Genomic DNA, 25,501 nt, shown 5'->3' with positions numbered 1-25,501 from the left:
AATCGATTAGCTGCTATTAATTTAAATTTAGAAAGGCTCATACCACCAGCCTTTCATGAAAGGCATTATGATAACAGCTTCAGGACAAACACCGCGAGTAAACCAAACTGTCGTGGATGTGGCTGCATCTTTTTGTGGCGAGAGCCCAGTGTTGCTCAACTGACGATAATACTCACCTATATTTGACGCTGTATACTTGCAATGGTCAATTATCGTGTAAATTGCCGTTTAGGTACAGCTTGGAGCAACAGGTTAGATTGTCACAGAGTGGCGCAATTGGTGCAGCACTTCCATCACTGTGCAATACATGCACAAAATTAGAGATTATGTCACCGTGATGCAGTGATAAGTTGAACAAATAAAAGCTCGTTACTGGCAATACTGATGATGCCACGGGACCTGCGATGCACAGTTTTGACTGGTAGGCTCATCGTCTAACAATGGCGACTCATGCGCAGCTATTGTCTTCCTCATCAAGTGCCACCAGGAATGCGCATGCACTGCTAGGGCTGCAGGAAAAGTTATTTCCTTTGCGTAGCACACTGGCTTCTCCCATCACGAGATTAGTAAGACATTTGTTAATGCATGCCCTGCCCTAGGAGTAGTGCAGCATGTAGGCACCAAGAGGTGACACATAGAAGTTTGTTTCGGTTCGCCTTCATGTACGCCATTCTGGCTCCAAGGTCACTGGCAGGGTGCCAACAATGGGAGCAAAATATGCAACAGGCTCCTGCATGAGAAAGCAGTCCTCCACAAAATGGCTTTTGCGCCTCATCGAAGAGAACTGCAGAGAAGCCATCTTGCGGGAGCATATTTTTCTTAGAAGCTTCCATGCCAGCGTGGAAAAGGTGGAGCACCATTGAGCCTGTGCCGGTGGAGAGCCAACATGGTCAGATCTTGGCATCGTGCATGCATCACATATACCGCCACTCTCTCTCTCAAAAAATAAAAGCCATATTTCTGTAAGTTTCATATAAATGCATGTACCTTCCGTAAAAATATATACTGTGTGGGGTGCGTTTATTCAGGCGACCCAGATGGATCCAGCTGCTCAGTATGAACTTGCAGCAGAGCATCAAGCGTAACAAACCCCGAAGACAGCGACCAACTTCTTTGTCCTTGGGCACGCCAGCACGTGATGCATGCCAGTGGCTATGACGATGAAGATCAACAAGGAGACTGGACAGGACAGTAAAAATGGCCTGCCCATGCCAGCTGTACATCTTTAATAAAACTTCATGGAAACAAAAGGTAGGATTAAATAGCACTTGCACAAGTTTGGTCTGTGTTACACCCGGTGCACCCAAAGGGCCCGTTCTTGGTGCCCTATTTCTTGTGTATATTTTTTAAATTATTTATTTACAGACATACTACGGACCGTGGTTAGGTCCAAGCAGGTAAGGCACTATACATAGCAAAAAAACAAGCAGATAAAGCTATACAAAATGTAGCAATATACAGCATAAACGCACTTGCAACATAGAGTTTGTAATGTAATAAAACCAAGACACAAAGAACTTTGAGGTGTACGACAAAAAAAAAGAAAATAAAAATATATATACATACACATTACATACACCTGCATATACATACACACATATGCATACCCACATTATGTGTGTGTGTGTGTGTGTGTGTGTGTGTGTGTGTGTGTGTGTGTGTGTGTGTGTGTGTGTGTGTGTGTGTGTGTGTGTGTGTGTGTGTGTGTGTGTGTGTGTGTGTGTGTGTGTGTGTGTGTGTGTGTGTGTGTGTGTGTGTGTGTGTGTGTGTGTGTGTGTGTGTGTTTAGATAGATATATATATATATACTGTAAAACAGGTATTGGGCTCCGATATGTTCAGCGCCTGATGCTTTGAAGAGAACGACAATCATGTTCAACGCGCGTGACGGTCAGGAAAGAAGACGACAACGAAGCTCTCTCTCCGACGCTCGGGCGTGCGCTTACAGAAGTGCAACGACTGATCGCAGAACGTTCCATTGATTGTTGACGGCGTAGGGCCCTGTTTAAGGACTCCTATTACAAGTGGTGGAGGTGACAGCAATCCCCTCAACCTGGAGCTTCGCAGCCTAGCGTTGCCTACCACTTCCGTGATGCCTGAGACCGCCAACCAACCGCCAACCCCATCTCCTGTCATCTGTCCCGGTGCAGCGCGTCAGCGCGACCCAGCAATCTTCAGCGGCACCGATGACACGGATGTAGAAGACTGGTTGGCGTCGTATGAACGCGTAAGTGCGTACAACAAGTGGGACGACAACGTGAAGCTCACCAACGTCATTTTTTTATTTGAGCGACGTGGCCAATCTATGGTTCCGCAACCATGAGAGTGACATCCCTACCTGGGCGGCTCTCAAGACCAGCCTGACCGAAGTTTTTGGCCGTCCCGCTATACGTAAGCTTCGCGCCGAGCAACGCTTGCAAAGTCGGGCACAACAAACCGGCGAGAACTTCACCAGTTTCATAGAAGATGTCGTCGACCTCTGCAAGCGCGTCAACCCTACCATGAGCGACGCCGAGAAGATCGGGCACATTATGCAAGGTATTGACGATGACGCCTTCCATATGCTCGTCGTCAAAAATCCCCAAACTGTGTCCGATGTAATCAGCTTCTGTCAAAGCTTCGATGAGCTGCGCAAAAGGCGGCTTTCTACACGACGTGCTGGCCTTCAGCAGGCCACCCTTTCCAGCTTGGCTCTCTCCGGGGACGGTGCCCTGGATCAGCAGTCGCTCTTTCAGCAGATTCAACAGTTTGTGCGTGAAGAAGTCGCACGCCAGCTTTCTTTGTCTACCTGCCCCCCAGCACCTGCGCCTGCGCCGCCGCTCAATCCCACCCTGCAGCGTGTTATACAAGACCAGGTCGCTGAGGTTCTGCCTTCACCTCCTCAGCAGCCCCTGGTGGCGGCTCCTCTCACGTACGCTGATGTTTTGGTGCGGCCACCACCCCCTGTCGCCCCTGTATACAGCCGGCCTCCCCTCCTATACGAGCCTCAGGGACATCAGCAACCTCAGCAGCCTACAATCCCCCCTTATCGTCCGGTTCTCCGCCGTCGATTACAGCCACAGCCTTCCAACCCCTGGCGCACACAAGACAACCGACCCATTTGCTACGCCTGTGGAGTCGCCGGCCATGTGGCTCGTTTGTGCCGCAATCGTGGCCCTCGTCCCTACAACTATACACGTGAGCCGATGTACAATCTTACCCCGTCCCCCCGCCCGTGTTTCCTGAGCCTCCTCCGCAGTCCTCTTCAAATTACGATCGCCGATCCCACCGCTCGCCTTCACCAGGCCGTCGTTCCCGTTCTCCAATGCTTCGCCGCCAATCAGCCGGTCACACGGAAAACTAACGGCCGCAGTTCCGGAGGCAAGAACTGCGCCATCAGGGACTAACACAAGACCTGTTTCATTACCAGCCAACATTATTACCGTATTCATTGAGGGCGTTCCTGTCGAAGCGCTTGTAGACACTGGCGCAGCCGTATCAGTTCTTAATTACACCCTCTGTCGCAAGCTCAAAAAGGTAATGACGCCGCTTCCTGCCGTTTCTCTTCGCACCGCCAGCGCTCAGGACATTCGACCATTAGCCGCCTGCACCGCCCGCCTTGTCATCGACGACGTTCAATGCACAATAGAATTCCTCGTCCTCGCCCGCTCATCACACGACGTCATCCTTGGTTGGGACTTCCTCTCCAATCATAACGCCATAATAGACTGTGCCCGTGCTCAGCTTGAGTTATCACCCCTCAGTGAAACTTCTTTCGACGCGTCCGCTGCTGCTGCCGCTACCGTGCACGTTGCAGAGGACACAGACGTTCCGCCTTTCTCCTCAGTGCTTGTGCCTCTTTATTGTGCTGCTCTTTCCGACGCCACTGTTATCTACACACCCTCGTTACGATGCGCTGACCAAAAAGCCGTGTTGCTGCCCCATGCTGTGCTAACAATTTTTCGCAGCTCAAGTGCTATTTTTGTTTGTAACCCGTGCCCCTGCCCAACTACTCTGCTCCGTGGCCAGTCACTGGGTAGCGTTGCTTTGCTCGATTCCACTCCCACCTATCCCTTCGTCGATAACACTGCCGGCCTTCACATCAGCGCCATAACGCCTCTTCCTGTCGCCACTCCATCTTCCCTCGAAGTTTTCCACCGGTCCATCGACGCTGGCCTGATGCCCTTACAACGAGCCCAGCATGTCGCCATCCTACAACGTTTCGCGGCTTCGTTAGACTCCCAGCAACCTTCGTTGGGGCGCACAACTGCCGTTACTCACTGCATTGATACCGGCACGCATGCCCCTTTGCGCCAGCGTCCGTACCGTGTTTCAGCCGCCGAGCGCCGCATTATTGACGAACAGGTGACTGACATGCTCCAGCGCAACGTGATCCAACCGTCGCACAGCCCTTGGGCATCTCCGGTCGTCCTGGTCAAGAAAAAAGACTGTTCCATCCGATTCTGTATAGACTACCGCCGACTGAACAAGATTACGCGCAAAGACGTTTATCCTCTCCCTCGTATCGATGACGCTCTTGACTGCCTACAGGGAGCTGAGTTCTTTTCTTCAATAGACCTGCGTTCCGGCTATTGGCAGGTGCCGATGGCAGAGGCTGATCGCCCAAAAACCGCTTTCGTCACACCCGATGGGCTCTATGAGTTTAATGTCATGCCATTCGGACTATGCAATGCCCCTGCCACATTCGAACGCATGATGGACAACCTACTCAGAGGGCTCAAATGGCACACTTGCCTTTGTTACCTGGACGATGTTGTCATCTTTTCCCCAGATTTTCCATCTCACCTCCAGCGCCTTGAGACAGTTCTGCGATGCCTGACCGACGCTGGCCTCCAATTAAATTTAAAGAAGTGTCGTTTCGGAGCATGACAGCTAACAATTCTCGGGCACGTCGTCTCCAAGGACGGCGTTCTTCCTGATCCGGGAAAACTGCGCGCTGTGGCAGAATTTCCGAAGCCAACTAATGTGAAAGAACTCCGCAGCTTCGTCGGCCTCTGCTCGTACTTCCGCCGCTTCGTTCACAATTTCGCCACAATCATCAACTCTCTCACCAAGCTTCTGTCCAGCCACGATCTTTCAGCCTGGTCTCCACACTGTGATGATGCCTTTGCGACACTCCGCCACCTTCTGACGACTCCGCCAATCCTGCGTCATTTCGACCCTTCTTCTCCCACGGAAATCCACACTGATGCCAGCGGCGTCGGCCTCTGCGCAGTACTTGCTCAGCGGAAGTCTGGCTTTGATGAGTACGTTGTCGCTTACGCCAGTCGGACCCTAACAAAAGCTGAAGCAAACTATTCCGTCACCGAGAAAGAGTGTCTCGCTATCATCTGGGCAATAGCAAAATTTCGCCCCTACTTGTATGGCCGTTCTTTTGATGTCGCCACCGATCATCACTCCCTCTGCTGGCTGTCTTCTCTGAAAGATCCTTCTGGTCGACTGGCCCGTTGGGCTCTGAGGCTCCAAGAATACAATATTAACGTCATCTATCGCTCTGGCCGTAAACATGCCAATGCTGATGCTCTCTCACATTCTCCATTGCTGTCTGAAGCCACTCCTGCTATATCCGTCCTACATCCCACCGACATGCCCACCGATATGACTTCCGAGCAACGCAAAGACGAATAGATTGCTTCACTCCTGGATGTTTTATCTGGCCGCGCTTCACGACCTCCTTGCCGCGCTCTCCGTCGCCAGTCTCACCATTTCGCCATCAGAGACGAGCTCCTCTACCGTAGGAATTACCTTCCGGATGGTAGAAAGTGGCTGCTTGTAATTCCGACCCATCTGCGCTCTGTGATTTGCTCCCATTACCACGACAATCCCCAGTGTGCCCACGCAGGCTTATTGAAAACCTTCACTCGCCTGCAACAGCGGTACTACTGGCATGGGATGTACCGTTATGTTCGTCGGTTCGTCCAGTCCTGCCAAGAGTGTCAGCGCCGAAACACCCACCTCGCCAGCCTGCCGCTCCTCTGCAGCCGCTGACCTGCCCAGCTCATCCCTTCGAGCGCGTTGGAATCGACCTGTACGGCCCGCTTCCTAGCACATCAACAGGCAATCGCTGGATCATCGTTACAATTGATCATCTCACACGCTACGCCGAAACGGCGTCTTTGCCATCTGCTACAGCCCAAGACATTGCCTCCTTCATCCTCCATAACATCATTCTTCGCCACGGGGCTCCCAAAGAATTGCTAAGTGACAGAGGTCCTGCCTTCCTTTCTGAAGTTGTCGAAGCTGTTCTGAGAGAATGCAAAATCGTTCATCGCGCCACCTCCGCGTACCATCCGCAAACAAATGAAATGGTTGAGCGTTTTAACCGCACCATGGGCGACATGCTGGCAATGTATGTCGCTTCCGACCACTCCAACTGGGACCGCGTTCTTCCATTTGTCACATTCGCTTATAACTCGGCCACTCAAGCAACCACAGGATTCTCGCCATACTTCCTTCTCTACGGTCGTGAGCCCTCTTGTACCATGGACACCATTCTCCCTTACCGACCAGATTCTTCCGAATTCACGACTGTTTCACAAGCTGCAACTTATGCCGAAGAATGCCGCCAGCTTGCCCGGTCCTTCACTTCTCACGCCCAGCAACTGCAGAAAACCACCCGAGATCAATCTGCACTTCTTCCTACTTACCGTACAGACTCTTTGGTCTGGCTATGGGTGCCTTCCTCCAGTCCCGGCCTTTCATCCAAACTTCTGAGCAAGTATCAGGGCCCCTACCGTATTGTCAAGCAAACATCCCCCGTCAACTACCTCATCGAACCCCTTACACCATCCACTGACCACCGTCGCCGCAATCGTGAAATAGTACACAGTAACCGCCTGAAGCCTTACTACGACCCTGCCATCGTCACATCGGCATAATCCGCCAGGATGGCGTCTTTTCGCCCGGGGGAAGTTGTAAAACAGGTATTGGGCTCCGATATGTTCAGCGCCTGATGCTTTGAAGAGAACGACAATCATGTTCAACGCGCGTGATGGTCAGGAAAGAAGACGACAACGAAGCTCTCTCTCCGACGCTCGGGCGTGCGCTTACAGAAGTGCAACGACTGATCGCAGAACGTTCCATTGATTGTTGACGGTGTAGCGCCCTGTTTAAGGACTCCTATTACAATACACATACATACATACATATATACAAAAAGCGAGGAGCCTGCAGTCAATAAACCTTGTTTTTCAGAAAGAACCACAAGGCACGCCACAAAATTCAAGAATGCGAGCAGCTAGTTCATGGAGGTGACCTGAGCAAACAGTTCCACTCAGCGATGGTGCGAGGGAAAAAAGAAAACTTATACAAGTTAGTTCGAGCAAAATAAAGAAAATAAATCTGTGTGGTAGTACCGAGTGCTTCTGGCTGGTTGAGGAATGAAATATTGTGACGGGTCAAGACCTAGTTTATTGGTTAGTAATAAGGAAAGAAATTCTAAACAAAAGTTTTTTCTCCGATCTTCAATGCGTGGTATATTGTGACTATGCATTAACTCCGAAGGGGAATCCGATTTCAAAAATTTAGAGAACACGAATCTCACAGCTTTTCTTTGCACTTTTTCAAGCTTTTTTATATTTGATGTAGTGTACGGATCCCACACTATGCACGCATATTCAAGCTTAGGCCTGATTAAAGAAAGATAACTAAGAAGTTTTACATCAGATGGGGAATTTTGGAGTTTATGCCTGAGGAAACACAGTTTTCTAAATGCTGCTCTACAAATATTGTCAATATGTGTATTCCAGGATAGGTCACTTGTAATTGTCCCACCTAGGTATTTCACAGCAGTTACTTCCATCAGCTCAGCAGACACAAGTTTATAAGTATATTTTATGGGTGCTTTTTATGTGTTATGCGGATAGAAACAGTTTTCTCCTGATTTAGCGCCATGCCCCAACGGTTGCACCAGTTTATAATATTGCCAAGAGTAGTATTCAGGTCGTTTTGGTGTTGAGTATTAGAGATTTCCGAAATAATATGCGATCATCGGCATACAGCCGGATGTGAACACCAATGGACACTTCATCTACGATGTCATTAATATATAACAAAAAGAGTAATGGCCCCAGGACGCTTCCCTGGAGCACACCGGACATGACGGGAAGAGAGCCCGACTAATGCCCGCCGAGAGCAACGTATTGCTGTCGGTTAGTGAGATAGTCACATATCCATGAAATAAAGATCTGTGGGAGACCAATCCATTGTAATTTGGTTATCAGCCTATTATGGAGAACTACATCAAAAGCCTTGCTAAAGTAAAAAAAATATTGCATCAATTTGGCCGTTATGGTCCAGGACTGAAGCAAAAGACTGGACAACAGCTACAAATTGCGTCACAGTAGAATATCGTTTCCGAAAGCCGTGTTGGCAGTTAGCTAATATAGAATTATGCTAAAATGCCATGAATTCGAGTGGCAATAACATGTTCCATAAGTTTGCTACACGATAAAAGTAATGAAATAGGACGATAGTTTTTTAATATCAAGCGGTCGCCTTGCTTAAAAATGGGTATTACTCGTGCTGTCTTCCAGTCACCCGGTACTTTCCCTGTCAATAGAGACGTGCGAAAAATAGTGACGAGGAACTTGGCAAGTGGTTCAGCATATCTTCAAAGGAACATGTTTACTATATCGTCAGGTCCAGGGGAGGTTTTAGTTTTTAAGTTCAAAAGCATAGAATATACACCGTTATAAGTTATGAAGTTCACCTCAGATGGATGCGCGCAAGCGGGGCTCAGCGTGGGTGGCTCAAAGACAGAAAGAACACTACGGAAATATTTGTTGAAAAAGTGAGCGATAACCCTTTGATCACTGGTAATTTTATCAACTACTACTTCAGATACGGGTTGTTTTATATCGCTGATGTATCCCCAAAATTTGGTCGGGTCAGTTTTTAAGAAGTTTGGCAGAGTTGTTTTAAAGTAGAAATCTTTAGATCTGTGTACCGCTTTTGCGAGGGCATTTTTAAGTTCAAGGATCAAGTTATATTGCAGATGTTTCTTCTTTAGTCGCTTTATTTTTCGTTTTAGATGGATAATCTGTCGATTCATCCAGGGAGTGACTTTATTTGTCTTTTTTCTTTTCGTGGGCACAAATGTGTCCAGACAATAATGACATATTTCTTTAAACTCATTCCAAAGGGCACAGGCATCCTTTCCATCAAAGTGGATAAGAGATGTTTCTAAGTGATGTATTATGTGGGCATCATCGCTGCGTGTGTAGTCTTTGTATGTCATCATTTGCTGCTGTTTTGGCAAGCTGTGTTTATGAATGGGTATTGAAATGCTCACGAGATTGTGATCAGAAAGCCCTTGCTCAACCAATACAGTGCAATCAGAATATGCGCGAGGCACAAATGCCAAGTCTAAAATGGAACTAGCAGTGCGCGATACGCGCGTAGGCTGGCGAACGATCAGAGCTAAGTCGTGTATGAACATGATATTGTAAACTGCATTCACATGCTTATTGGCCATTGTGCATTGTTCAAGGCTCTCCCAGTGAAGATTCAGATCGCCCATCAATAGTACTTTACATTTCTTGTATTTTAACATATGCATCTGGAACATATCCAGGTAGTCACTGGTGACATCAGGGGGCCTGTAGAGAGCGTACAGAATAAATCTATGACCCCAGCATGAGTCTCAAACACAGGCACTCAAAATCAGGAACATCTTCACCTAAGGTGGCTATTATTTGCTCTTTGACTATGATGGCCACGCCACCACCTCTTGAGGGCCTGTCTTTTCTGAACACTTTGTAGGAGGGTGGAAAAATCGCATCATTGCTAATATCTTCATGCAGCCAGGTCTCAGTTATAATAGATATGTGAGGATCGTATTCAAGCAATAGGATTTCAAGTTCATCGGTTTTATTGACAACACTTCGAGCATGAAGGTTAATTATTCTCAGCTGTTTTTCTTGCACTAAAGCTGATTTACTGCCTCGAGTAGACTTATATAGTGAACTTCGACGCTTGCAAGACGGCGTTGATAGGAATCTTGAGATTAAGAGTGACTTGCTTTTGCCTGCGCTTGTTGGCGCGTCCTGGGACGAGACTGCTTTTCCTCGTTTTTTACAAGTGGTACTTTATTGTTAAGTTCATCGTTCCAGATGTACACTTTGCTGTTAATGTACAACTTAGTAGCGACCATCGAAAGTTTGTCACCTTGATCACGGTTTGGTTTCACACTGTCCCATAGCTTTTTTCTTATAGCTCTGGTTTTTCGGCAGAAGTCTTCACCAACAGAGAACGAGCTGTTTTCAAGTTTGAATCCTTTTTTTTATTATTTCAGTCTTCTGCCGTGAATCCATTAACTTAAAAATAACTGGCCTAACATTGTCTGATTCTGGTTTTCCTGAACGGTGAATTCGTTCTAAGGCAGCTTTGGTGTGCCCAAGAGTTCTTTTAATTATGTTTTCACAGACAGCGCTTTCCAGCATTTCTCTTGTTTCGTCCTGGTCCTCCGGTAGGCCAAAACCAATCAAGTTCGATTGCCTGCCATGATCTTCTAGGTCATCAATCCTTTTCTCTAGGATTTGAACGAGGTTTTTCAGAGAATTAAGCTGATCATTGTAGGAATCCATCTTGGCTTCTAAGGCCGATATGGCATCTATTTTCTCCTCTATATCAGTCAGTCGCTTTTCTTTTACTTCTTTGATGTCGGTTGCAATATCTTTCAACTGTTTTGCAATCTGTGTTAAATCGGGCCCCGGGTTGAGTTTAACATCTCCAGAAAGTAACGGTAATTTTCTTAGGAACACAGCAAATTCAAACAACTGAGAACTATGTCTCAAAAATAATTCCTAAAATGTGCCTGTATCCCGATGATTGTCTTTTATACTCTGTTGTCACAAATGACATAGGTTCCAGACAGCTTCAGGGTGATATGTGTCGTACACAAAAATGGTGTTGGAAAAATTCTGCTGTTGAACAGCAAGAAGTGTGTTCAGTTAGCTTTACAAAGAAACAAACGTCCTAATAGGTATATCCTGGATAATGAAATGACCAAAAATGAAAGTTGCAAATATCTGGACGCCACTTTTTCTGGTGGGGTTTAATGTCTCAAAGCGACTCGGGCTTTGAGAGAGAGGACTGTGGAAATTTTGGCCACCTGGTGTTCTTTAATGTGCACTGACATCACACAGCACATGGGCACCTTGCTTTTTGCCTCCATCAAAAAGCAGCTGCCGAAGTCGGGATTCGATCCTGCATCCTTGGGCACAGTAGTAGAGCACCATAACCACTGCGCCACCCCGGCGGGGCTGAATATGGTCTCCGCATATACATAATACTTTTAATAAAGCAGGAAGAGCACTGAGCTTTTCGCAGCAAAATCTAAAGAATGTGTTTATGGCAGTAAAGAAGGCTGCATATGAGGCATATGTGCGGCTGATATTAGTGTCCTTGCCCGGTATGGGGCTGATTCCATCGTGTACATGTTGACGCAACTGAGAATATGCAATATGTTGCTGTTAAATTTGTTACGGGGAAATTTCACAAATTTTTCAGCCTGGACACTGCTGGTACCCTTTAACCTTTTTGTTGTCACGAACGTACCAGTATGTTTTCGCGCTTCCACCCCACATTGTCACTGACGTGCCGGTATGTTCTCTATCGTGCGTTCAAAACTTCGCACCTGAGCGTGAAGCTGGCACGCTTGGACTGGTGCACCATCTGTCAAATCTTTCTACAAGTTGGCATTTTTGCCGAGCACTGTGTTGATACGTATATATTGAAGAGTACTGGAGCGACCGTGCTCACCCCCGCCACCTCCTTTGCTGGGAAAGCGGTCACTCAGCATACACTACTCGCTTGCAGGTTTTTATTTTGCCACAGGTTTGCAGGTTGTTATTCGGTTGGCGCATCTGCTACTATGCGTCAAGTACAGGGGCGCGCGCCGTTGCCTCTCTAATAGGTTGACACATGACTCAATCGCTGCTTTCATTCTCTCTCGCTGTGCTTTTGCTTGCGGCTAGCAGCAGCAAAAAAGGTTGTTTTCGTGGTTTTCGCCTCTTTCCGTCTCCCTCTGTCATCTTGATTTCCCAACGTGCCGTTTCTCTCCATTGTGCAGGCCACTGAAAGTGCACCCTCCGTGCACTGCAGTTACTTTTGGATGGCTGAACGCGCGGTACCTTCAACGACTGCGGACTGGAGCGATGGCTCTTCTGATTATTCAAGTATTGAGTAGTGTTCTTTCCTAATATTATCCTCATTTATCTCACTTATAGACAGGCTGATGATGATAATTAACAACACCTGCAAAACACTGAAATGTGCATATTCTGTCGACTTGTATGGCAATCATAATCAAAAATAAATCGCTATGCTCGTCCCCTGAAACTAAGCGGACACTGGGGGTGCGTTACGGTCAGAAACACCCGACATTGAAAGGGTTAAATAAATGCAATAAAATGTTTTGACTTAAATTTTCCTTTAGTACTTTTCACAATGAAACAGAAATCACTGCCTCTAACTTACAGCACTCACATTATGTTTCAATATAAATTGAAGGTTTGCCTACATTAGTGCTGCAAAGATTTGTTTAAACGCAATTGTTTTACGCAAACCATAAACAACTGAAACATGTTACTAGAAGATGTACTTTGCTGCAACACTGTGGATTTGTTTTATAATATTTTGTGTCCCCCTCTCCCTCTCCTACTATAATGCAGTAGAGGGGCTGCAGGTATTGTAAAAATAAAAAAATTGAGCACATCTGCTTCACAGATTGACCAAGCGGCAGGTTAGAATGAGCCTGTTTATTCCAGGCACACATTGATCCAGGTTTTCAAGATGACCATCAAACCTCGAGTATCTAACACAAAAGCTCCGAGACTGAGTCAAGTTCGCTATGTTTTACCAACTGGCCCTGACCCATACCTTATTAAGCTTGATTATCTCCTCTGTCTTATCTATGACTGATGACTCCATAATTTTCTATAGAGTATTGCTTTCAGCTCCCTACACTTCAGTGTATCGAGAGACATGCTGAAACAAAAATATTTCTCGCAGTTCTGAATGTTTCTGCACACCCATGTCTTTGTTTTTATGAGAGATAATTAATGTGACATTTCCTAGGCCACCATAATGTCATCACACTGATGTTCATAAAATAACATTTTGAAAAGAAAACTAAAGACTCACATGTTTGGGCACCGTGCGCGGTGCACAGGCACTCGTGGCGAACAGGCAGTGCCACGAGTGGGTGGGCGCCGGAAGATTTTTGTACTGGCCGGCACGGGTGACAGGGCAGGGCGCGTGCTTGAAAGAGGCGGCCGTGGGAATGAAATCAGGATCTGTGCAGCAAAATGGTGGCAGTTTGGTCCAGCTGGAGTGATATAGCGAAGCATAAACAATGCGGGAGTCACACGACACAAGATGGAAAGAAACGGACGAGCCCTGGCTGCCTGCTGAGCGTTTATTTCTAGGCTGGAAACATGAGAAACGAAAGACGACAGAAGGAGAAGCGTGCGTAGTTGGAAAAGACCGAACAGAAAACGAAGGGGGAAATACAAAAACCACTTGTGGCAAACACCCCTCCTCCCATGTGTGGCACAGCGAAGCCTCGAACGCTCCAAATGGGACTGCATGAGAAAAAATAAAAAAGGAAAGTTGTGGGGGAATTGAGTGGCTGAGAAGGATGGAAAGAGTATGGGAGAAGAAAAGGAATGAAGCAGGAGTCGAAGTGAAAAAAATAGCCTGGAAAAAAAAACAACGCAAAAAGCCTGAAAACTCAAGCATGATTACCAGGGCTTGACAATGCTGCAGGCACTTATATTACGCAGAAGACTTTTGAAAAGCTTTAGCTGTCTTTCTGGTGAGGCAGTTGCCACTTCTCTCGATGATAAAGGAAAGGATAGCAGATTCACACTGATCACTCTGTCCACGCGGTGCTCACTATGAGACTGGAAAACTCCATTACAGTACGGCACAACAAGCAATCTATGGTTTCTAATACACATGCATGTTTTCCTCCCTCTCAGGCATGTAGCATGCCTATGGTTCTCTTTCGTCGAAAGAACAGCCTGAACTTAAATGCTAGCTGTTGTTTTTTTTTTGTAATGATACTTAGTGCCTCTTTAACCGTACTTTCAAGTACTCTGCCACAAAGTTAAGTTAGGACAAGGGAAAATAACAGGTGGCAGCCAGATGCTCGCCCACTTGTTTGGAGCAGGATGGCGTGTAATGAATAATATCTGTTTAGAGCATCCACGAATAAGTAAAAAAATAAGTTTTTACCAACGTTCCTTGATTGAGCAGTATGGCATGAGAAACAGTTCATTAGAGGTTCAACAGCTCAGTAGACATCAAAATGTCATTAACACAACGAAATGAATAAAGTGTATGGAATGGCAGACAGGGGCCTTATGAATCACATCAACAGTGGAGGGCGAAGCGGGCAGCTGGTACTTCCACGTCAGACAGGAAAGATTGTTTTTTTTTTTTTTTTCTTTTTAGAATTTTCGTTTGGTTTGCATTACAGAAGCAATGAAAACCGGGAGAGCAGAAAAAAAGTGCATCGACATATGACGAAGGGGCACCAACCCCGTAAAAAGACTGTTTACAGATATTAACCTAAATCATCGCATAGACATACAACATGAAATCACAGAATTATACAATAGAAAGATTATATGACAGCATATCGCTGGGAAACAGATTAGACAGGACATGATATCACATTACTCCGAGAAAAAAAAAAGTATGCGTGAAGAAAGAATGCCAGTTGACACCATGCAGATATATAGTGCAGATGCCTATGAGCAGTGCTGCCATTTTGGCAGATTTCCTGCTAAATTTAAGAGTTTTTTTTTTTGGTGTTTTGGCGGAAAAACATTTGCATCTAGCGGTTTTTTTAATGGATTACGAATATTTATTTGGCGGGTCCCGTTGTTTTGGCGGATTTCAAGTTTTACAGTAAATTTTTAGTGGATGTTAAGTTCTGTCATTCGTCTCTGCTTAAAATATGCCTGCAGGTTATGTGCGAAGAACTGTAGGGATGATCTCAAACAGCGGCAACCGTCTGGTCACCCGTGATGCAGTTAATTCCATTGGCGATGACATGGACAGTTATATGATACGCTTTGAGGTAGTGACCACGATGATCTTCGCAGCTGGTGCCGTTCTGCACATGGCTGCTTTAGGGTGACAAATAATCCCATCCATTAACCCGTCCGTTGAACCTGCGAGGTACGCGGCGCCGCATCTCAACGCGGAAGTAGAAAGATTGTTTAGCCAGCTGAACTTCCTGCAGTTACCTAGCAGTGTGATTGGTATCCTTGCAATTGTCATTTACAAATGCTTAAAATGAATCTGTAAAATATTGCATATTGCCGTTTTAAACAATTTATTCCGCACTACTCTTAAGAACGATAGCCTCATGGCCTATTTATGTCACTTTTTCTTGCATGAGTATTTACTGCAGGGAAGAACTCTTGTTGAAAGGCACGAACAGTGCTGTGTAGTGCGAACTGCCCCGGGTGCTGGCAGTGAATGATGTGCTAAAATAGTGTGAATGAACACTCGAAGCAACCATTCTCTTCTATCAGCCACAGACATATGGGATACAATTTTCCAGCTTTTCTGCTGGAGGCTGCTTATGAAGTATGCACCAGCAGAGGCTAGCTATTTACGACGGCGGTCGAAATTCTGGTTTCGTTTGCTTAACCTGTTCTGCTGAAGGTTGTGACAAAGGAGGATAAGTTTCCATCCATTTTTAAGCCATACAGAGGTTTCACTGCACTTATTTTCACATCCAGCACCGCAGTACATATTAGTGGTAAATTTGGTGGGTTTTTTAAGTATTTAGTGGATTTGTAGCGGATTTTGAGACTGTTTTGGTGGAATGCAAGACAACTGAGGTGGCAACACTGCACTGCCTATGAGTTGCTCAATTACTTTTTATTTTTTTTGACGAGTTGAGAAAGACTGAAACGCAGATAAAGGTTGTGTGTCCTCTTTAGGGAAAAAATCTTCGCGGAAAATCTAACGCGGCAAATCCGGGCATGATTGCCAGCTCACTGCTCGTGGGACGGCAGCGATCCAAACTCAGTGTTGCTTCGCTTCGTAAAGCTAATTTGGGAACGTGAAAAATATTTCATCAGGGCAGTGAACTCAGCGTGTGTGCAACTGAGCGACTACAACCTAGCACTTCATTTGTAACCATAGAATGATCCGTGAATAGATAGAACGAACAACAAATGCGACCCACACACAGCAGGGCCCATATTCAGAGTTTGCGCAGTTATCAAAGTGTCGCTATCTCACATGACCTCGAGCAGTCTGATTGGTCGAAACGCCGGAACCGGGTGTTGCCTCTGCGGAACCAGAAGAGGTGGCAGCATCATGTTCCGGCGTTTCCACCCATCAGATGACTCGAGGTCATATGAGATAGCGGCACTTCGGTAACGACGCAAACTCTGTATACGGGCCCAGATCTGCCACGTCTCCGCCTTGCGGCCGGGCACACGGGCCACTACTGAAAATTTCCTTCCTGCCGCGAGGGGCGTGCACATCGCGTCGAGTTATTCCTGCACGGTGCCCATAGAGAACCAAAGCTAGAGTTTGCTCCGCAACACCAGCGCTCGGTTTCCAGCGGAGCGGAGAGGCACTACAAAACCTATGCGCATCCGCGCGGCTGTCTGCGGAGTCTGCGCAGCCCGCTCGCTCGGGAGCGCGTGCTACAGGCAGCCGCACGTGCACGCGGAGCGGGAGAAGGAGAGTGAGGACGAGGGGGGATGGTCGTGCGTCTGTGCGCGCAAAGCTGGCGCTCTTTGCAGTGGTGTTTCTTATTTTTGCTTTATTCTGGGCTCCGGCTGACATAGAGGCTGGCTGGAGGCACGCTTTTTATCGGTGCTTTCGAAAGTGAGAAATTATAATTAATTGATCGCCGCGGACATTGCTTTCGAAGAGCACTTGTTGGCAGGTTCAGACAAAAAAAAAACATGAACGCGAATTCGGTACTCGAAGGCAGAGGCAAGCGACAGGTATTTTGAAGGACTTGAGGCGGCACCTCTTGATGTCTCTTCTATGTTGTTCAGAGAATGAAGGGTCCAGCCTTCTCGTTAAGAATTGATACGCGTGTACACAGCGACGAGTGCTCCGGGCGCTGGTTGGGGAGCTTCCTTTCCATTTGTGACTGCTCACTTGAAAGGGGCCTATTCAACTCTTTGGGGACAGACGTTTTAGGCGATGCTGCCGGCGCCGTGGTGCCTGCTTTCGGCGCGTTTAGGACGCGTTCCCTACAAAGGCACAAAGCATGCCGCCTTACCTTTTGGTTCCTGCTGACAGCGGTCAGGGGGAGTTCGCTGCTGTGGCGCTGCCATCCAAAGTCAATGACTTATCTACCTTTAACGATGAGAGGTTTCTTAACGACCTGGATCACTGACGAGAAGCCGAGGCATGCCATTCTTTCGGCAGTTTCCTCTCTCCGTGAGACGAAGAGCGAGAAAATGCCTAACGACTTTTCATGCAGGAGGGGACATCTCTCCAAGTAAACCTTTGTCTTCTTAATTCCACAGCTACGCTGTGCAATCCCTAGTTCAGTTATCTCCTCTAGCGAATGCGTAGTTTTGAGCTTCCGAAGCAGGATCGTGTATGAGGATAGAACGATTAACGTATGTGTTTTCCCTTTATAAGCGCCGCGTGATGGCATTAATGGCATATATCTGTTTCTTGAGGCCGACTTGGTTCCGCGATGGCTGCTGCGGCACCGCCAGTTACAAACAGAGGTGCGAGATACGAGCGGTACGAGATACCTAAAAAAAAAAAACCGACAACCATCGTTTCAACACGAAAGAGAGAAGAGAGAAAAACACTTTCACGAGTTTTGCGAAAAAGTGCGCCGTCACTTTTTCATTCCAGTTTTTTTTTTCTTGCCCCCTTTGTTGGAGCGCGACGGCGGCCAGAATGCGGCCGGAGGAGAAGAGAAACAACCGAGCGCGCGTGCGCAAACACGTGCTGGAGAGCAGCGCGGAGCAGACGACAGCATGCTTTTCTATGCGGCGGGGAGCAGACGACGCGGCCGCACTGCGCGTAGGTTTTGACGGGATCTCCATGGAGGGCGCTGACGCACAGAGCGGCGCAGCGCCCCCTGGCCCAGGTTTTCTCCCCTATAGGCAGGTAATGCGTGCTGCGTGCAGCTCGTCCACCAGTATGAGATAAATCCAAGGACTCCTCAAGGAAAGCAGCTGGAGGGAGTAGAGAGTCGCTGCTTTCTGAATCAAGGGGCTTTACTGAACCAAAAGCAACAGACATCGAGTGAAAACAAAGGTTGACTGCTAATTTTTCGAAGGTGAGCCATTTGTTTTGAGTAACCATATTCGTTGCACTTAGCTAGGCACATAACCTTTTAGGAAAAAAAAAATCTTTCAAATCAGTTACAAGTTCGTTAAGCAAATGTTCAGCATTAGTTGATGCAGAGGAAAAAAGGAACATAGGGTTTAATTGGGAGTGTGGGGCAAGAAGTGGATAGACTGATTTGAGGCAACCTGAGCTGCCGCAGCCATTGGCAGTGGCTCCATCTCTGCTGTACTCCTACTCAACTAGGAACTGGTTGTAACGCCATTTTGCTGCCATCTATTTAACTCCATCCATCAACTGTTGCAGGAGCTAGTCTGTGCTTGCACTACAGACACCAACAAACAAGACAGCATTAAACAGGGGCAGGAGCTAGTAACTAATGATGTAAAACTAAGGCTAAGTGTAGTATATTAGTTTTAGATTAGTTTGTATGGATTGGATTAATTTTATTGTTTCCATGTATGCTTTGGATTGGATATAGGGTGACGTGAGCCTGTCAAATATATAGTGGTGTCTTGAATACATGGGCTTGATAGGCTCCACCTTCTGCATATGAGTCATGGCTACATTACTCGAGGCTCCAACACTTCAATGACAACGAGGCATTAGGCGTACATTCCGGCCAGACCAGTAATACCCCTGTCACATGGGCGCTTTCGATCATGATCAAGTCAATCGAAATCGAGCTCAATGTGGACCCAGCAGCAACATGCTGAATTCAATCGCAATCGCCCATGATCCTGCTCAACTGCCTCGCTGCGGATGAGATGTTCTTGCCATCCTCGTTCTCAGAAATTAATCGAACATACCAAAAGCAAAGGTTACTCACATACTCATAGCAAAGCTGTGTTCATACTCTCAAAGACGCCATGTTTTGGCAGCGGTAAACAAACATGCGGGCTGAAACAGGCTTATGTGTGCTAGTCACCTGGTGCCCTGCCTGTGTGTGCAAGGCCACTCATCACTCTTGGCAGGACAGCATGATGATAGAAAAATGTATACGTGTAGCACAGACTCGAGACTTTCCATAGCTAGAGCACAGGTAGAGGAACAAACACAGGAACAGTGTCATGTGAATTGACACTGATATGGCTACTGCCGGCAATCATGGAGTGTCAGGCTATTATTCAATGCGCAACCAAAGTCGCTGACCTTTTCCTTTCTTCTGCTAACTAGAAATTTTGCAATAACGTATGAATCAAGCTAGTATTTTTTCATATATAACAAACTAATGATGGCCTTCGTGCCTGCAGCACCATCTCTCATGTAGCAATCTAACTTGTTGACTGGAATCGAGTGGGTATGGGTAGCATGGTCCATCTCGATAGTGCTCAACACTTCAATCACAATCACTGCCGACTGCAGTCCGTAGTGCCCATGTGACAGCGGTATAATAACACTTGCCGATACAGTCATTCTTTCACATTTTTGCTCTGAAATTGCTATTCAAAACAAACCATAAGGCTGACAATGAATGTCAACTGTTAAGGCAACACTATGAACTTGTGAACTAATTGAACTTGATGAATCGGCTTGAAACCGATGGAAAAGTTGAATCTCGGAACAAAAAATTATCAGCCAACGGACGACCAGTAGTCTTTTGAGGAAAAATAGTCATCACTGCCAATACTAGTGTTGTGTTGTGTTTTATGGCACATAGGCAACTAAGGCCATCGTGCGCCAAAAACAAGGTTTAGAATCTGGACTTTTTTAAGGGCTTTAAGAAGTTATTATAGGTTCTATAACTTATTTAGATACTTTGCTTCTTTTAGGAACGAAACTATGCAGGAAATGTCAATGAGTGATCTTTCTCCTAAAAGTAAGCTTGGATGGAATGGTATATGTTCATTGTAAAGTTGTGGGAAGTGCTTCTGTCATAGATCTTCAAGTCTTGTACAACTGATTAGAAAATGGTTGATTGTGAGCACGTCTCCACATTTTTCATAAGTAGGCTGATCGTGTTTCGTTAGTAAAAAGTTATGTGTAAGATGTGTGTGACCGATACGAAGACGACATAGAACCACTTCAATGAAACGCTCTTGGTGGCTACATGTTTTCCATTCCTCTACCATGGGTTTCAGTACGTGTAACTTATTGTTGATTTCTTTGTCCTATGACTCCTGCCATTTCTTTTTCAATTTTCTTTGTATATATTTTATGACATCTCTATGAGGTACATTTACTTGTTCTATTTTTGCATTCTGGGCGGCTGCAGCACACGCATCAGCTCTTTCATTTCCATTTATACCTACGTGACTTGGCGCCCAGCAGAATTTAATTTCGTGTCCCCGTGTTTCAGCTGTTTTTATGCAATGCATTATATTTCCTAATAAGGGTTGTGTTGCATTTCTGGCGTGTAGTGCTGTGATCACACTAAGTGAGTCTGTGTAAATTATACTTTTTACGATGTTGCACTTTACTACCTTTTCCGCAGCTAAGGAGATGGCATAACATTTCACACAGAGGTAGCCTAACTGTTTTTTGTTTTCAAGCTTTTCTTCTACTACACCACTACCAACACAAAAAGTTGTTTTAGAACCGTCTGTATAAAATGCAGTGTGATTTTTTTATTTTTCCTCCAAGGCTAGGAACTCTTATATGATCAGGTGGTGTCTGCTTTTTACCAAACTGTGTTAGTAAGAGGACGCATACAGAAGAGAAGCTGTACCAAGGGGCAATTTGTTCGGGACTATGGACAACGTTTGGAAGTGTATCATATATCTTTAGTTCCTGGCATATCTATTCATAACGGAGAATTAGGGGTCTTATTGCTAGCGGTTTATTGTTAATAAGTGTTCTAGATGGGCACTTTGTGACTACAGAGTGGCAAAGGTGTTTTGGGATGGACCTTATTTTTAGCACGTAAGCACACGTCAGCATTGTTCTTCTGTCTGCGAGGGGTGGTTGATTTGTTTCTACATTGAGGCTATCTACGGGGGATGTTTTGTATGCGCCAGTTGTAAGCCACAGGCCAAGGTTTTGCACAGGATTTAGACGTTTTAAGTAAGATAGTCTTGATGATCCATACACAACACATCCATAGTCCAGGGAAGAGCATACTACTGAGTGATAGACACGCATAAGACATGTTCTGTCAGAGCCCCAGCGTTTGTGTGATAGCACTTTCAGTATGTTCAGGGATCGGGAAGCTTTCTTTTTGAGGTTGTTGATATGTGGTAGAAAAGTGAGTTTCTTGTCAAAAGTTACACCAAGAAATTTGGGCTCGTTTTTTATTGGCAGTATTGTTTCATTTAGGTGCAGGTTAGGGTCGGTTCCACTGTTTTCTGTGGTGAAAACTGAAATCCATTTTGATCTGCCCATGTCGCCAGCTTGTTTATAGTAAGCTGCACTTGTCTTTCACATGCTGATACATTGGAGGATGTGTATGCTATCTGCAGGTCGTCGACATAATACATTACAGATTTCAGGATTATTTTATTTAAAGAATTCATTTTTACCACAAAGAGTTGTACTTAATATACAGCCTTGTGGCACCCCATTCTCCTGCATAAAGTTCCTTGAAAAAGTTGAGCCTAGGCGCACACGAAATGTATGATTCGAAAGGAAGTCTTTTAGACAGTTCAGCATTCTACCGCGGATGCCCAAATTCGCTAGATCGCGAAGGATGCCACATCTCCATGTCGTATCGTATGCCTTCTCCATATCGAAGAAGACTGCAAGACAGTGCTGCTTATGAATAAATGCTTCTCGGACAGTGTTTTCAAGGTGGACTAAATGGTCCGTTGTAGAACATGCTTTTTTGAAACCACACTGGTGGATATCTAGAAGTTCCCGAGATTGAAGGATGAAGGTTAGCCTAATATTTAAAACACTTCCATATGATTTTGCAAGGCAACTTGTAAGGGCTATAGGTCTATAACTACTGGGGGCAGTGGGTGGCTTTCCTGGCTTCAGGAAAGGCACAATAAATGCTTTCTTCCATGCCTCTGGGATCTTTCCAGATACCCATATCTTATTGAAAAAAATTGACAAGGGCTCCTACCGCAGGTGTGGACAGATGTGCTAGAATTTCATAGTGTATTCCGTCTGGGCCAGGCGCCGTCTTTTTACCAGCAGCTAAAGCGGTATTTATTTCTTGTACTGTGAGCAAAGAGTTGTAAGCTTCATTTCCACTCCCACTTGTTGGAAGTCTTTGTTTTTCAGCTGAAGTTTTGTATTTTAAGAAGCATTTTGTGTAGTGTAATGAACTTGACACTGAAGAAAAATGTTCGCCTAAAATGTCTGCCTGTTCTATGCTCGTTTGCTAGCTGGGATCTGTAAGAAATGGAATTGTGAAAGGTGAGAAGGTTCCGTCAAGTTTACGAACTTGCTCCCACATTTTTTTAGATGTGATTGAACTGTTTATGGAAGATATATATATTTTTGTCAGGAAGACCTTTCGGCATTGCGGCGGACATATCGTGCTTTGGCTCTTGCCTGCTTAAAATTTGCGAGATTTTCATCCGTGGGGTGCCTACGAAAAATTCCCCACGCTTTGTTTTGTTTTTGCTTCTTTACATTCTCGCGAATACCAGATCTTGTAATTTTTTTGCACAGCTCCTGAGGACTGTGGGATAGCTAAGTATGCCGCAGCTATGATGCAAGTTGTAATCTTTTCGTTCAGCTCATCTACGCTGAGGTGATCTGAATAAATGTTTTCAAGGTTAGCTTTTGATTGAAATAATGGCCAGTTAGCTAGGTGAAGCTTCCACCGTTGTGGTTTGTTAAGTGTGATGGCTGGTGAAGATGTTAAGCTGATTGTGACAGGGAAATAATCACTCCCCTTTGGGTTGTCCTGAACATCCCATTTAAAATCTGTAAAAATTGATGGTGAACTAAAAGACAGATCTAAGCAACTCATTGCTCCAGTACATGGCGAGCAGTAAGTAGGTTTGCCAGTACTGAGCAGGCAAACATCATTGCACAAAATAAAATCTAAAATACGGCCCCTGCTATCGGTTTGTTTACTTCCCGAAAAAGCGGAATGTGCATTAAAATCTCCAACTACCAGATATGGCTCTGGTAGCTGTTTAAAAAGTGATTCCAGGTCATGAAGTGTGACATTAGAATGGGGTTCAAGATATACAGAACATAATGTTATAGTTTTGTAGTGCAGGATAGTGATCGCAACAGCCTCATAATTAGTTTTGAGGTCAATTTGATGAGTTGCAATTGAATTCTGAATGATAATAGCAACACCTCCGGATAACCTATTTGCTTGCTGTCGATCACAGCGAAAGACTTTATACTTTTTTAGAAAGTTTGTGTGTTTAGGCCCTAGGTTTGTGTCCTGTAAACGTAGGGCAACCGGGGCAAGTGAATGTAAAAGATCGGTTACATCACTGTAGTTTCTGAGTCCACGGCAGTTCCAGTGGACCAGAAATGCCATGCTTAATGATTTGTGAAGATGAAGCTAAAAACTTAGGTTTCCAGATCATCCAGTCCTGTTATTTTATTTTGCTCTCTTTTTTTTCGTTCAAGAGAGTGCCGCCGCTGGAGCGGAGGCGAGTGAGGGGTAGTATCCATCGCCTGCTCGGAGGCGCTGGAGGTTCGCAGACGAGCTGCGGGAGAAGAGATTTCAGGCTTCTCCTTCTGCAAAGAAGCCTTTTGGGCAGCCAGTTGAGGGGCCGGCGGGCCCTGTTTCTTAGCTGACAGGAGCTTTTGCTGTCCCTGTTTGAGGTGGAGGTGCTCCTGCTTGCGGCATAGCCTGAGCAGGAACCAGATCCAAGTGTGGCGCGTCGCCCCCCCATGCCACCTTGGAGTAGTTTGCTTTCGCAGTGAAAACAAACGGGTTTTTGTGTTTGACTCGTTGACGTGCTTCTTTGAAGCTGATGTTTTCGGTTATTTTCGCTGTTATAATTTCCTTTTCTTTTTTCCACGACTGGCATGACCTAGAGTATGCGGGGTGGTCCCTCTCGCAGTTTGCACAATACGGCGCAGCAGTACAGTCATCGGATACATGGTCCTTTGCAGCACATCTAGCACATGTTTTGCGGCAGCGGCAACTCTGAGCCATGACCGAAATGTTGGCAGTTAAAGCAGCGTCTGGGATTGGGTATGTAGTGTCGAACATTTACTTTGGTATACCCTGCTTCAATTGATTCAGGAAGTTTGGAGGTTGCAAAAGTCAGGATAATGTGTTTGGCAGGTATTTCCTTGTTGTCTTGTCTTATTCTTATTCGGTGCACATTAGTCACATTTTGTTCTTGTAGTCCCTCCAGCATTTCTTCCTCTGTGAGGTTCAAGAAGTCGCTTTCGGATATCACTCCACGGACAAAGTTCAGGAATCTGTATGCAGATACTGCAATGGGGATTTCCCCAAAGTTCTCAAGCTGTGCAACTTTCGCGCATTGGACATGGTCCAGTAGGTCTCCACTAGCTAGTTTAGATACTTTGTATCCTCGTCCTAGGGTTTGGGTAAGAGTCTTAGAGACAAGGAATGGGGATATTGTACGGGCTGGTTTTTCACTGTGGATTATGTGGAACTTGATGAACACTTCTGGTTTTTTTGCAGAAAAAGTCAGATGCTGCTTCGGTCCGCCTTTTTTTAAGGTGATCACTTGGTTTTGGAGGGAATCCATAAAGAGGTATGCTGTTCGGCCATGGTGCCAGCCACCCACCATGGAGCCCAACAAGGGGACGGGACAGGAAACTCCGAACAAGTCCTGCCTCCGCCAGCTGTACACCATAACTATAACCTAATATGGGGTAACACAGGGTAGTTACTCCACACACGGTTAACCCTTGCCGCCAGGAAGTAAGGAAAAACAAGAAGAGAGTACAGGACAGGAGAGTTGTATGATGGAATATAGGAAATTGAAAGGTGGAGGGGAGGATAGGAAAAGGCGACTGCTGATTTCCCCCGGGTGGGTCGGCCCGGAGGTGCCGTCTGTGGGAAGTGTGGGCCAAAGTGGTGTGTTGCCTCCACCGAGGGGCCTTAAAGATCCAAACACTCGGCATCGGCTCAACCACCAGGATCCCCTTTTCCCCAGACACGACGATGCCACGCATGGCTAAGCGTGGGTGCTGGGGTCCGTGGTGTCGCAGAGTACACACAAACACCTGCTTTAACAGGTGCCCCCTGTGGGGACTGCCTATACTAGAGAGGTAGGGGTGGGACAGTCGGACTAGGTTTTGGAGCAAGAGGAGAAACTATAGAGCACAAAATGTGTACTCTGAAGTGTCTATGGACCAGAAAT

At 46.1% G+C, this 25,501-nt stretch overlaps 1 protein-coding gene across 1 annotated transcript in view; it reads right to left on the bottom strand.

Annotated features, from left to right (window-relative positions):
• Positions 1-13,296, bottom strand: part of LOC146203401 (serine/threonine-protein kinase 31-like) — a 237,328-nt gene extending 224,032 nt beyond the window's left edge. The window contains exon 1 of the mRNA XM_084588737.1: positions 13,146-13,296. Within this exon, the coding sequence (XP_084444863.1) occupies positions 13,146-13,147 (2 nt within the window). The 5' untranslated portion in view covers positions 13,148-13,296. The remainder of the gene's footprint in view (positions 1-13,145) is intronic.
• Between the last annotated feature and the right edge of the window lie 12,205 nt (positions 13,297-25,501).

Source organism: Amblyomma maculatum, chromosome 1, assembly GCF_055883805.1.
Source record: "Amblyomma maculatum isolate TAMU_Amacu chromosome 1, ASM5588380v1, whole genome shotgun sequence".
Taxonomy (NCBI): Eukaryota; Metazoa; Arthropoda; class Arachnida; order Ixodida; family Ixodidae; genus Amblyomma; species Amblyomma maculatum.
The sequence above is the reverse complement of the archived record's forward strand: the minus strand, read 5'-3'. Positions and strand labels throughout refer to the sequence as shown.